Genomic DNA, 13,897 nt, shown 5'->3' with positions numbered 1-13,897 from the left:
GTGTGTGTGTGTGTGTGTGTGTGTGTGTGTGTGTGTGTGTGTGTGTGTGTGTGTGTGTGTGTGTGTATGTGTGTATGTGTGTGTGTGTGTGTGTGTGTGTGTGCGCGTGTGTGCGCGCGCGCTGTGTGTTTGTGTGTGCGCGCGCGCTGTGTGTTTGTGTGTGCGCGCGCGCGCTGTGTTTTTGTGTGTGTGTGGTCGCCACATTTTAAAAACTGATATTTCAGTTTCGTTTATGAACGAACAGTTAAAAACGTACCTATCGGTACGAAAATACTTGTGAGAGTTTTATGTTTACATAGATTCAACAAACATAGCTATTTAATTGATTTAAACAACCTCGGATAAATAATTCCATACATTTAAAATGCCATCCAAATCGATGTTTAAATGTATGACATAAATATGAGATGTGTGTTAAAAGTAACAAGAGGTGTAGCGAAGTGGGGTCGTCTTCATAATTCATATATGATGTTTAATGCATTATCGAGAGATGGAAATCTAAGATAAAAAAAATGAATATTGTCAGTTGGCGTCAAAGCTCTATTGCCGTAAAGTTCATTTTTGTGTTCACAGATTCGAAAGGATGAAAAGTAACTATTTTTTTTCAACAAGTATCTACTCTTGAATGAACACACATCTCCTGAGTTAGGATTATGTTTTTCTTTAATTATTTGTATCTTAATGTCTTGATGTGACATTGGCTTTCCTCTCATTTATTGTGCATTGACGAAACACACCTGCAGAACCTGTATGTTCTGGAGATGTTGGGTAGTGTGTTCACTAAAGCAATATGATAATGATAATCCTATTATTAGTATTGTTAGCAAAACACATACTGCCTACAATATGTATAGATTGTTTGGATTTTTATCAATTCGAAGCTCAAACCGTCAGAATCAGCGGGGGCTGCAGGAGCTCTCCACGGTGCTGACACACACTTCTTGTCTTAACGGTCAAGATAATATGAAGCTGACCTCGGTTATTTTCCTGATGAAATACAATGCAGTGTTTGCAAACATTTAACATGCACTTTTTGAATTATTGTCCAGATTTTAATAAGCGTATATTAACCAACCAAATCTGTTTTCCTCCTGCAATTTAAATCATTCTATGTATTTTTAAAGACTGCATTTTAAATTAAGGCTGTGTGCCAAGGGTAAATTACGCATTGGCACCAATTTGCTTCATCTTGAAGAATGACAGAATTAACCCTCTTCCTCCTGTCCCAGTTTACAACATAAGGCCCTGAGGCTCTGTGAGGGACTCCTGCAGGTTGTGGCAGCAGGCATGTTCAGCCCCATTTTCTCCAATAACGAAAAGCCTGCTGCAGGTTCATGTTTTTCTTTATCCTCATATTACAAATGTCCTATTTAAATTCGATGGAAGAAAACGAATGAATTAATTGAAAAGTTAATGCTTATAAGAAAGTTGGTTAATGTTGAATGATTCATAGAATACCAAGGCTTTTCGATAGGTGACAAAGAATCAAGTTGCACAGTCTCATTTATTCTTGTTTTATTTTACCACACAGTTGGTTGAATACAAAGTTGACTTGAATTTTATGAAAAAATGCTTAGCAACACATAGGATCCCTTCAGTTCCATTGACTATTACCTTTAATTACAAAGAAACAACACAATAAATACGTGCAATAATAATAATGATAATAATAGTAATCATATTTCAACATAGCACTGCAAATCAAAACGAAAAGGTTTAACCAAAATGTTGATTTGAAACCAAAATACGGTTCAATGGCTCAAGAAGAAGAATACGGCTAATATGAATTAATTAGAGTGAATACAATTATAAAATACATGTTTGATTTAGAAATTATTTTTTTTGGAAACCGAACGATTATGACCAGCCCAGCCATTGTCAAAATTGGTGTGTGTGTGTGTGTGTGTGTGTGTGTGTGTGTGTGTGTGTGTGTGTGTGTGTGTGTGTGTGTGTGTGTGTGTGTGTGTGTGTGTGTGTGTGTGTGTGTGTGTGTGTGTGTGTGTGTGTGTGTGTGTGTGTGTGTGTGTGTGTGTGTGTGTGTGTGTGTGTAGTATCTTTTTGGGCCTTGTTGCCTTGCTCTGTGGTCTCGTTGGCTTTTGCATAGATGCGAAATGAGTGATTTGCTGCAGGCTCTTCACACAAAACAAACAGCACTTTTTTTAATCAGTTCAGCATTAAACTGTGCATTTCTATATATTTCACTATTTCCAAAAAACAAATCTCGCACGCCCATACGATTTACATTTTGTTGTTCATTGACTTCTTTTTGATTTTATAATAGAAACTCACCGCCAATGTCAAGGTGTAGCTGTAGCCAGTGATGTAGTGGTAAATAAACAAGTGGGTACACTTTCAGTCATCAAAATGCAAACAACCACCGATACACACACAAGTTACACTTTAAGAAACATTAACATTTTTGAAAAATCCCATATCATCTTGGCCTTGATATGATTTGCTCAGCAAATTTCCTTTTAGAGATTTATTTCTGCTTGATTTAAGCTGTTGCACAGAATCAGATTGTGGTTTAGGTGGATGATCTTCCACTACATCTCTGACTATATAGCTTAATAAATAGTAAAGACGGGAGAAATAAAAGGAAAATACTAATGACAACAAGTGAAACATCTCTCCAGAATGCCTGAATCCTGGCGGGTAAGCTTGTTAGAAAAGTGTGCCGTGGTTAGATTGTTGATTACAGGGCTGCACGGTGGGCTTCTCATTTTAATTGTGAAAAAACGCGTTCAGTTCGTCATACACCGGAGCACGTTCGTGATGTAAGTGCATGTCGTGGTAAGGCACGACGTTTTCAGAATGAATGCCGCTCCGGGCGGTTCCAGAAGAGCTAAACACTAGGTTGTGGGGCCCGGGGGGTCTGGAGCCAGGCAGGCCGGAATAATGCATAGAGTAGTGGTACCCCTTCTCGTTCTCGGGCGACGCAGAGCCTTGTTGCTTCAGGGAAAAGTTGCCATTATTAACGCACAGAGGCGGGCTGAGGGGCGCCTCATACTCAGGGCTGTTGTACTCCGGGGATCCGCTCTCACCGTACACCGAGTCGTAAGTCGAGTAGCCGTGCGTCCTCAGTGGATGAGAGTTCGAGGCCGAGCCCGGCTGGCAGTGGGGGCTGGAGAGACGCGCACACTGGTAGGGGTAGGAGTGCATGGAGAAGGAGCCGGAAGCGTACCGGCTCCCGTCCGGACACTGCTGCTCGGTTAGGAAGTTACGGGAGTTTAGCTGCAGGCACCCCGCTACCAGGTTGGTCGTGGGCTGGGAGAGTCCCTTGCACAGCGTCTGGACGTAGGCCACAACGTCGGGCCTTTTTCCAGAACGCAATATCTCCGATAGAGCCCAGATATAGTTTTTGGCCAAACGCAGTGTCTCAATTTTTGAAAGTTTTTGCGTTTTGGAGTAGCAGGGAACCACTTTACGCAGATTGTCAAGTGCAGAGTTCAGGTCGTGCATTCGGGTCCTCTCCCGTGCGTTGGCCTTTGTCCGCCTCACCTTGGTGCGCTCGACACGGGCCGGGGTCATCTTTCGTTTTTTGGGCCCTCTTTTCTTGGGCATGTCCCCCTCTATCCCTTCTTCGTCTTCCTCTTCCTCTACCTCGTCGTCGTCGTCGTCCTCATCGTCTTCCCCGGCATGCTCGGAGTGAGTCCGGCTGCTTCCTCTCAGCTCTGATCCCTCGTCGTCCTGGATGTCCTGATCATCATCTTTCATTTTCGAATCCTCCTCATCGCTGTCCTCCGCCCAGCCCGAGTATTTCTGCACATCGGGGAGCAGCGATGGGTCACTGAAAAGCCTCGTCAACATTATGGCTCTAGAGAGGAGAGAAGGGAAAATCAGGCCTCAAGAAAACAGGCAGAACAGCACAATGTCGTAGGCTATAGTAATATACAATAAAAAAAACGAAGACATCATGACTGTTGCAGAAAAAACGCAGTCGTACGAGGTAAAATTAACTATTGCGCACGTGTAAACATGCACATATTGATATTATCGAAGTTCCACATATATTTAAAATTGTAACGTCACTAAAGTTCATCATGGACAAAGTGACTTTTGTCATAAAATATATCAGAGACGTTGTTTTTGCCTAAAGGACAAAGTGTTAATTTGGGGGAAATAAAAAAGAGATAGATTCTAAAAGCTTTGCGCTGAGTTGCAGCCAGACGGATCCCCATTTAATTCCCTGCTGTCATCCGTGTGCCCTGTCGCGTCCTCTCGCAGCGGGTCCCAACGGTAAGGGCCACATTACAGGTCCCATGGGGCCCCCCACTTTCACTCCTCCTGACGCCCATATATACTCCTGGCTGCATTCCAGCACTATTCATCCACACCACACCATACACCTCTCCTCAGAGGAGGCAAAGGGGATTTTAATTAATTGATAGGCTGTAGCTCCGTTTAAAGTCACGCTGATTATTAAATTAAGGCTAACAGACAAACTGTAAAAAGGCTTTTAAATGCATGGCCTATAAGCAAGAACAAGCCTACATTTATGATTTACAACTTGGAAAAAAAGTCAAAATTGAAATAATAATCAAAATAAAAACAACAATGTTTTTAAACGCAATAGTTATTCTAAGTTATTTCCAAAATTGCTCTAAAAATAATTCAAGGCTCCGTTAAAACGAAACATAACGAAATGTATATTAACCATCCACAATTGAAAACTAAGAAAAAGTGCTAAATCATCAATCTAAAATTCACCCAAAAAGTAGAGATGAACCTACCACTTGATTAGTACATGCGGTCCAATCCAGAAAAAATGGCTACTGAGAGACGAGGTGATCTTTGACAGCCTCAATAAGCCTCCATTGGCTTCCCCTCTAACATGTTTCACTTCCCATCTATTATAGTGCAGCAGGAGACAGACTTGCAGCACATAGTAAGGTAGGCTGTGATGGTTGGCTAATTATCTTGGGGGGTGTGCCAGGGGCAAAATCTAGTTTTTACATCTCAGGCTCAGGAGGTTTGCTCAATTAGAAGAAAAAAACACAACAACGTTTAATTAACAGACCATGCAGCTACACGAAATAGATTTCACACATAATTCAGTATGCACGAGTGCGTGATTTCAAAGCACTTTTTAGGCACCGATAACCATTCACAGATGGAAATCCCATGTATCATTTTAGCCCTCGTTAAATATAAAAACACAACAGAATTATTCAATCTCGCAAAAAAGACTGCAATAGCCCCCCTTCAACGGAACGTCTGTGGTGCAGACAATGTTATGCCGAGATAGATTGTTGAAGATAAAACTAGACAAACAGAGATAAATCATGCTACACACTGCTTGTCACATTCAATGGCGTTGTCCCACCCTTTCATTTGCTCCAAGATTGAACGTGCAAATCATCGACAAAATCATCAATAAATAGCCCATTAAGCTCGAGGATGTCCTTATAGCTGACGCAATTGTGCTGATGTCAAAATCTACCACGAATTGTTTTAATCTTGCATATGTCTTTTGTTGCTCTGATTCAGGTTCCAGACGCAGGAATCTCTAAATCAAATTAGTGTCCGGTATGATCTACAGCCTGTTTGATGCTGTACGGGGCTACTCCATCCTCAGGACTTCTCCTTGTGAATAATCCTGGAGGAACAACAACCGGGACCAGGAGACGCTTGCCTTTTGACTCAAGCGAGGTATTTCATAATAAGCTTTTATAATCCAAGTAGATTTGGATGTCAAAAGTTGAAGGGCACGCAGAGGGAGACCGGGGTGCGAGGAGATATAAAGCGATCGCTCTCACACGGACAGCTAATAAAAGACACACATGGAAATGCCTTGTATATCCATTAATTACATTTTGTTTTATTGGAATGGTTTTTCAAAGTGTGCCATCACCAGATTTAAATAAATAAACGTTGATCAATATCATCTAAATGTTACATTTCCAAATTGATTATTGCCAGTGGCGTTTTACCTTAAAACTGTAAAAGATAAAAAGGTTTTAATTCCTCAAAACGACTGCAAATCAGAACTGTGTTAAACATAGATGACAACTTTGCAATAATAGCCTACATTTGTTTATTAGATAAATGTTCTCCTCCATTTTGGACTCAAGCATCCAGGTTTTATTTCGTTTTTTTGTATTCATTTATTTTAAGCTGTTATTGTTGATTGTGATTCAACTTACCTCGGCTCGAGCTCTTCACAGGGGGTGGGAAGAAAAAACGCGCTTGAGTTTCAGACCATCTTCAGGGACCGCACGAGCGAACCAACTGTGAGTGTGTGGGTGCAAGGCAGCGCGCGGATGGGTTGTTTAGGGGTGCTTCTCTCCCAGCGCGCACACTCCAATAACCGGAGCTCGTGAACTGAACGTGCGTCTTGGCGTGTCTGTGTGTATATGAGTGAGAGAGTAAGTGAGCGTGTGTCTGCATGTGTGTGTGAGTGCGCGTGTAGCAACCGTGAGCTACCGGGGACGGGGTTACATACCAGCTAAGACTGCGATGCCAGCGCCCATATGGCTGGCACGTCACCGGCAAGAGCCATCACATGAGAGCCCGGTGATTGACATGCGCCCGCAATCGCAGAGATTTGCCCGCGGGGGAAGAGAGACATAGAAAGAGAGAGGGAGAGAGAAAAAGAGAGAGAGAAGGAGGAGGAGGTAGGAGGTGGAGGAGGAGGAGGAGGGCTCCGCCATCTGTCACCGCGCTAGAGCTCACACAGAAAAAAAGGAGTAAAAAACAGAAGAGAGGGAGAAAATAAAATGGTGGAACAACAAAACTCATCATTGTTGACCTGTGCTGCTGCTTCAAGGGATGTAGACTATTTATTTTATTTGTAATCGAACCTGTGAATTTTCTCGTTCACCTGCCAAACCCACCCGTCAATGTTTAATCCAATTAAGCTTCCCAGATATCCCTCAGCCCCAATGAGAACGATAATAGTGATATTATAGGTGTTAAACACGTAAGATAAGGCCACATTTACATCTAATAGGGATTTTAGAGTGATTAGTCCTCAGGGTCTATAAGCATCTTTTCATTAAGTAAAAATAATAAGCCCCAAGTCATATGTTCTGCTATAAATCATATCTACACAAGCTATTAACCCCTGTAAAATATTAGTTTTCTCATACACAAGTTTTAGAATTGCTACATGTAGTCCAATCTTCAGCTGATAAAAGGTGGGTAAACTGGGTTTAGTTTACCCTCCATCACATCTCTGGTTCAGAAGCAGGTTGGGGGATGGGGATGCATTATAAGTGCATTAAGGCCAGGGAACAGAAGGCATATTGTTTATTTATTTACCTAATTGGATCAAATTATGCTTCAATGTATTCAGAGTAACAACAAACCAATTATGATTTGTTCTGACTCTTCTGGGCACAACAGGGCCGCAGATGACCCACTTGCCCAAGCTGCAAATGAGTCAGACTGAAAGGAATAGTATAACACAGGCCTCTGCTGCATGTGTGTGGATTGGTGCTCATGAGGTTAAGTGTGAAGATCAAATGTTCACTGGTAGCTGTGTCCGAATGCGCAAGGTTTGCCAGAGCTGCTGCTGGTGTTTCAAGCATGTAGAGCTGAGAGAGGGGCGCCTGCAGGGGCCACACGGAGAGACACAGTGAGAGTGAGACCCAGGTGTGCAGGCCCACTAGGGATGTATGAAAAATGAGGAGGAAGGGGGGTTTCACTATAGATGACAGGGAATTGGAGCTGGCAATAGCTGGAAGAGGTGCCCAAGATTTAGGAGGAGGCATGTTGGCATACAGAGGTGGCTGCATGAATTCCTCACCACCAACATCTTAGTCCCTGTCTGCTTCGCTGCATTGTGTCCGTCCCAGCTTCGTGATCTCTCTATTTAGCAGACATTAGTGGAGTTAATGTGGGAGAAATTAGCTCAATGACCACCAAGTCCAACTTGGCACAAAGACACCCACTGGACTTGGGGAACAGGGGCATGGTGGCTGAGAAATAGCTGATAGAAGCTTATCATGTCCTTGGGCCAGGATCACCCCTACATCTCCTCGGCAGCCACAACTTAGGGAGCGTTTGGGGGGTTGCAGGGTCATCTGTGGGGTCACCAGTGGTGTGGCAGCTGTGGTTGGGGAGCCAGGATACTGCACATTCACTAATGTGTCTTATCCATTAGGGGATGAGGGGATGGTAGCCTGGCACTACCCCAAATATGGTGGGATGATTGTGTCAGTGTCTGTGTGTTCGTGTGTTGAGGGGGAGTAAAGGGGCATCCAGCTTCACTGCCAGCCAAATCCGTGCCCTATCCTACCTCAGCTGCACCAAGGAGGGGGGGGAGATGCTGCTGCCAGGGAGGGGATGATGCTTCTCAACAAGTTCCAAACAACCTTCAGGTCACCTTGCCAAAATAAATGCTAAATGTCAACAGTGTGGCTTTAGCCAGCGCCGGGCTAGAGGCGACTCCAATCAGGGAGGCTTTGATCTGATATTGAAACGTTGGAGGAGAGCTTGTTTTTAATTATGATATTTTAGGAGGACTTCGCATCCTGTTTGTATGCAGATTAATCTTAAATAAGGGCCACCTGCTTTGCTTTTTCATAGGCTAAATGCATGTCATCAAAATGCAAAATTGCAGCCCTTCCCTTTAACATATCAAATTCTCCATCACTCTCTTTTTTTCCTCTATGGTCAAATGACACCCAATTGCCTTTCAAAGTCACCAAGCCACACCTCCATACCTTTGTCATCTCCCCCCCCCCCCCCCTTTCTCCTCTTCTCACTGTCAGACATGCGAGGTGACGACCTGCACTTCACTTGTCTTTCTAGAAGAAGTGCAAACTTCTGCTGGCACAAATATAATACACACACACACACACACACACACACACACACACACACACACACACACACACACACACACACACACACACACACACACAGACACACACACACACACACACACACACACGCACACGCACACGCACACACACGCACACACGCATATGAACACCCCCACCCCCCCCCCACCAGACTCCCGGACCCCATCTGCACTCTCCTCTCTCCAACCCCCTAATTGCATATGCACAAATGCAAATGCCTATTAATTAATTACTTGACTAATTAGTGCAGTGGTATTTTAGAGCGATAAATCAAGTGGAGATGGGGCCGAGGACGGCGGGGCAGGAGGAGGGCTGTGCGGAGCATCCACAATGAACCCACTCCAGAGGGAGGGCTCCTATTGTACCAGCCCTGTGTGGGAGTGGGCTGTGAAGAGGGTGTGTGCACATTGGATATTCTGAAGTGAAGCACCATTTAAAAATTGCTGAAGTGCCCGAAAAGGTGACTGAGTGAGATTCTTACTCTCTGTCCAAAGAGGAAGTGAGAAAGATAAAGAGAGAGGATAAGAAATGTAGGTTGCATATGAGAGATATGACCTCTGCTCTACCAACTGTGTTGTTTCCTGGCATGTGGCCAGGCTCGGAGGCTCGTTGTACCTATTTTCACAAAGGAGAAACCACCATCTACATATTATGACTGCTCCTACTGATGCATATTTATACTGATATTGTAAGCCTCGTACAATAGTTCAATGAGCATAACAGTTGGCATCATTTACGCAGTGATACTGATGTGATAATCGTGCATCTGTGATTGAGAGGTGAATAATTCTGGCAGCCGTGGTAAATTGTGTGTGTGTGTGTGTGTGTGTGTGTGTGTGTGTGTGTGTGTGTGTGTGTGTGTGTGCGTGTGTGTGTGTGTGTGTGCGTGTGCGTGTGCGTGTGTGTGTGTGTGTGTGGGCATGTGTGCCTGTAGGTGTGCCAGACCCCCACCATAGGTACCCGTGAAGATCTCTGGACTGAAATATTCATTCTTGTTTGCTCGCCCAGACAGTGTGGTCCTAATTGCAGCATCAGAAAGCTCCACCTCTCTTCTCGTCTTGGCTGGCTGTGGAGACAAACCTCATCTGAGAGCAGGATGCCTTTGTAAGTATGTGTGTGTGTGTGTGTGTGTGTGTGTGTGTGTGTGTGTGTGTGTGTGTGTGTGTGTGTGTGTGTGTGTGTGTGTGTGTGTGTGTGTGTGTGCGTGCGTGCGTGCGTGCGTGCGTGCGTGCGTGCGTGCGTGTGTGCGTGCGTGCACGTCCTCCTACATCCGTCCTTCTTTCTATGGAGGGAACTGGTGTTGGTTGATTTGTGCTTGGCTCGCTCTTCCTGTCACTTTCTCGACTCATTCACAAACATGGCACACAAAAGCACATTTTCAAAAAAGCGTTTCACGTCCCTCAAATTCATTCATCTTATCTGCGTGCATGTCACATACTCTGTGGTTTTTATTTACCTTCATACTTCATTCACTCTGCTTGTGTTGGAGTTTGGTTGACTTTGATCATTGATCTGTCTGTCTGCCTGCCTGCCTGTCTGTCTCTGTCTGTTTCTCTGTCTGTCCCTCTGTCTGTCTCTCTGTCCATCCCGTCCGCAGGGTGCGTATGAAGCTCTGGAGTTTTTCCATCAGTTCCGTGCCAACCCAACCCGTGCCTGGCCAGGTTGAACCATCTTGTGGGATTTTTGGCTTTTAATTATAGTAAGAGAGGATTAATTATGCAGTGGAAACAAGGGGCCATGCATTATTGATGCTATGAGTGAAGGGCTGGAGGGGGTAGAGGGTGCTAATTAAATCACTGCCCTACTGCCACGTCCTCCTCTGTCTCTGCCTCCACCATGTCTTCCACCTGCTACATCTCAACACCCCACCCTACTTCACTGCTCACACAACCCAACCATACATATTGTCACTCAGACAAACATGCTCATGCATCTGTTGTTTTTTCTCACGCTGTTTTTCTGCATGATATTTATTTTTCACCCAGCTACCTCGCTCAAACCTTCAAATCAGAGTTTACAAATATCTTCCACTCATCTCACCTTTCCAGGTAATGCACGCCTTTTCAATGTTTCCTTCACCTTCTTGGGTATCATTTATGAAGAATGTATCTCTTTATATCTCCCTAGTATATCAGTTTGCAAGCTGCCAGATTATATTAATAGTGATTGGTCCATCCATTTAATGTTCCTCTGTGATGACATGTTTAAATCTGCTTCAATCCTAAATCAGCACCTCAGTTTCAATTTCAACCCCCGTTAATTAGATAGCTCCATCCATTCAACATGGGAGCCAAACTTAACAAAAAGCTGCCATCTACTGGACGTTATTTGTAATGATCAGCTTTTACATGTTTTACAACCATTCTGAGATAATTGTATAATCTTTATTTACATTTTTAGTTGTAAAACGTCTGTCATAAAACTGACCAACACGAACATCTAATCATTTCTGGAAAGCAATGCCTTTACTTTTATGGTGTCCTAAAAAGTAACAGCATACAACTCCATCATTTTATACAATGTTCCCCTTCCAGAGAACTTACATAAACCGTATTGCCCATAAGGACCAATTAAGTAATTTCTACGCAAAAGGAATATTCCGTTTTTCCAACCAGACCTTTGTTATGTGAAAGAACAAAAATTCTGCCATAGACGTGTTGTTTTCCTTAGGGATATATTAAAGTCCTGCATGTATTGTCCATCTGAAAGTGCACCAAATCCGGTGCAGAGTGCAACCTCACAGACAACTGGTCACACTGTACACAGTTCAACAGCAGTCCACATATTTGCTCAAATAGTGCACTTTATGTTTTTTTCTGATGCCTATGGTCGTCTTATCTTCAGTCCTTGTTTTTTGTCTTTTCTCCTATTTTCTCCTTACTGGTGATCCCTCTCTTGATTCTCAGCATTCATCACATCATGTGCTCTGTTGTCCCAACACATTCCCCGATGGACTTTGGTTCCCTGGCATCAAACAATACAATGATAACAATCTGAGGAGGTAATCCGCTGTCTATCCCTTTGTTTTTCTGCCATATTTTCATGAAGGGTGCTCAGTGCACCTCTTGGGCTTCTGCAGAAGACTAACAAAGAAAAACATTATAGCACTTTCTAAGAAAGTTCTTCATTGTCCACATGTTACACTAAGAGAGTAAATCAAACAAGAGTATTGACTTCTACATAAGTCAAAGAAGAGTGTTAAATAAAAAGAACATATCAAAGCAACGGGAAGATCAATACATTGCCTTAGAGAAAAGTATGATGAGTTTAATGAACTCAGATAACCTGACCTCTGGCAAAGGTAACAAAAGATTCAATAACATTTCATGAATGTTGACCTGCCATTCTAAATTGTAATAACCCCAACAGGACAGCAGATGGTGCATGTGCTTCCTCATGAACAACACATTTCTACACAACCAGAAATGAAACTGCCTATAGAGCATCTTTTCCCTGTGTGTGTGGCTTTGGCTATTCATGCTTGCCCTACCTGTTTATTGTGTGATGGCATGTTGTATAACCAGATGGAGGGGGATGAGTGGGGAGTGTTGAATGACGGGCAATGCTTCTCTGTGTCCCTCAACAGAATTACCAGGACACCTGCTATGGCAGTACAAAGCCTCTCTGTGATCCTGATTAATGGAATATTGCACCTTTTACAGTGATTGTTTGTCCCTGAAATCCCTGTGAAGGTATCAGCTTATTAGTGCTATAATTGAATCTGAAAACGACCCAGAATGCATTTGGTCTTTAGACCAGGTTGGTATCATCTGTAGAGGGGCCTCTGAATCACTTTCAGAACAGGGAGGTTGTTGTCCGCTCTTGCTCCATATACCATGCTGCCCGGTTAAAGGAGTAGATACAATTACATACTTTTTCCCATCTGTCCCTGAGCTAGCTTGGAGTGTCTCCAGTGTGAGTGTGTGTCGAGTGCACATGTCACACATTTCGTACAGCATGTCCTGCTTGCTGCTGGAGTTATTGCAACATTTTGGGTTTTCAGGCTTGAAGCGTGATCCATCTTTTTTTATAGCTGGATTTGCTAGCAGAGTGCTTTAAAGAAGGTGGCCGGGTGACCCCAGTTTTGACAAGCAGATGCAATGTCTTACTGGTGGAGGGGGGCAATGTTTTTTAGCCTGCCTAAACAATCTAAATCAGTTGAAGTGTACACTTAAAACAACTATTTTTTTACTGTTTTGCTTTGAGAGCTCTTTTCACAATAGAGTTGTTGGATCCATGTATGCTCGGGCAAAAGGAACCGAACCACCTTGGCAAAAATAGTAATTAAACTTATACTCACAAATCCCTTCTTCTTCGACATTAGGGTTTTTGTCAATGGAGTTTGGTGACTTTAGTAATCGCATCGGTAACAACTTCATGTTCTTGTTGGAAAGGGCTGTCTGACGGCAAGGTTAAATGGTATTCATTTCAAATGTAGCGTCTTTTTAAGGTTGTTTTTTCTTGGATATGCCTATTGGAAAATATCCAAACTATTAACTTTGTAACATATCTTACACACCAAAATGTAGATATATATATATATATATATCGATATATAAACATAGTGAAATGCAATGCAATAAAGTTGATGTTGGTGTGGTATAATAGCATAGAAATTTGATCAAATTACACATCAGTCTTAAATAGAGGTTCCCCAAAGGATATTCAAACCCACAAACAAGGCAAAGAGGCTTGCACTTGTTTTATAACATTATACCAATAGCAGATCAAACATTAACAAATGAGTTAAGGGGGCACAGCATTGGAAATATCAGGGGTCAGCTGAGCTAAAACCGGAACAAAGAAAGTTTTTCTTTGAGGTAATTTCTTTGTTTATGCATTTAGGCACACATGAGTTCATTAACTAAGAAATATCCATCTGGTTTCCAATTACAGCAATGTGTTCTCCTTGTAAGTGTGTCAGACATGTTGAGTAATATTGGTTACATGACGGCCAGAGAAATTGCAATGCTCGATGCTCTGACACTTCTGTGTTTACACATTTGAGAGCTTAACTGAAAAAGTGTCTCCTCAGTAATACACAGATGCTTATGTTGCTTCCACATAGGGATGAGAGTTGAAGTATT

At 43.0% G+C, this 13,897-nt stretch overlaps 2 protein-coding genes across 3 annotated transcripts in view; one reads left to right on the top strand and one right to left on the bottom strand.

Annotated features, from left to right (window-relative positions):
- Positions 1 to 1,908: 1,908 nt before the first annotated feature.
- On the bottom strand, positions 1,909 to 6,521 carry LOC307016647 (neurogenic differentiation factor 2-like). 2 transcript variants are annotated; one of them, XM_079645852.1, is made up of 2 exons: positions 6,147 to 6,521; positions 1,909 to 3,817 (listed from the first exon to the last, which is right to left on the bottom strand). In XM_079645852.1, exon 2 carries the CDS (start codon positions 3,808 to 3,810, stop codon positions 2,725 to 2,727), a length of 1,086 nt encoding a protein of 361 aa, XP_079501978.1. In that variant the 5' UTR covers positions 3,811 to 3,817; positions 6,147 to 6,521; the 3' UTR covers positions 1,909 to 2,724. The 2 variants fall into 2 exon arrangements, with proteins under 2 accessions (XP_079501978.1, XP_079501979.1); XM_079645853.1 differs by lacking the exon at positions 6,147 to 6,521 and adding an exon at positions 4,734 to 6,089.
- A 3,291-nt stretch (positions 6,522 to 9,812) lies between these two features.
- The window catches only part of LOC307016655 (uncharacterized protein), an 18,796-nt gene continuing 14,711 nt past the window's right edge, over positions 9,813 to 13,897 (top strand). Inside the window, exon 1 of the mRNA XM_079645862.1 lies at positions 9,813 to 9,914. The gene's annotated coding sequence lies outside the window, so the exon portion shown is untranslated. The remainder of the gene's footprint in view (positions 9,915 to 13,897) is intronic.

The sequence above is a fragment of the Notothenia rossii genome (assembly GCF_949606895.1).
Source record: "Notothenia rossii genome assembly, chromosome: 8".
In the NCBI taxonomy this organism is placed as follows: Eukaryota; Metazoa; Chordata; class Actinopteri; order Perciformes; family Nototheniidae; genus Notothenia; species Notothenia rossii.
Note: the sequence above shows the minus strand (reverse complement) of the source record. Positions and strands in the feature narration are given on the sequence as shown.

Excerpts from the sequence above, each read along its gene's own strand:
- LOC307016647 (XM_079645852.1), bottom strand. The coding sequence starts at position 3,810 with ATGTTGACGAGGCTTTTCAGTGACCCATCGCTGCTCCCCGATGTGCAG.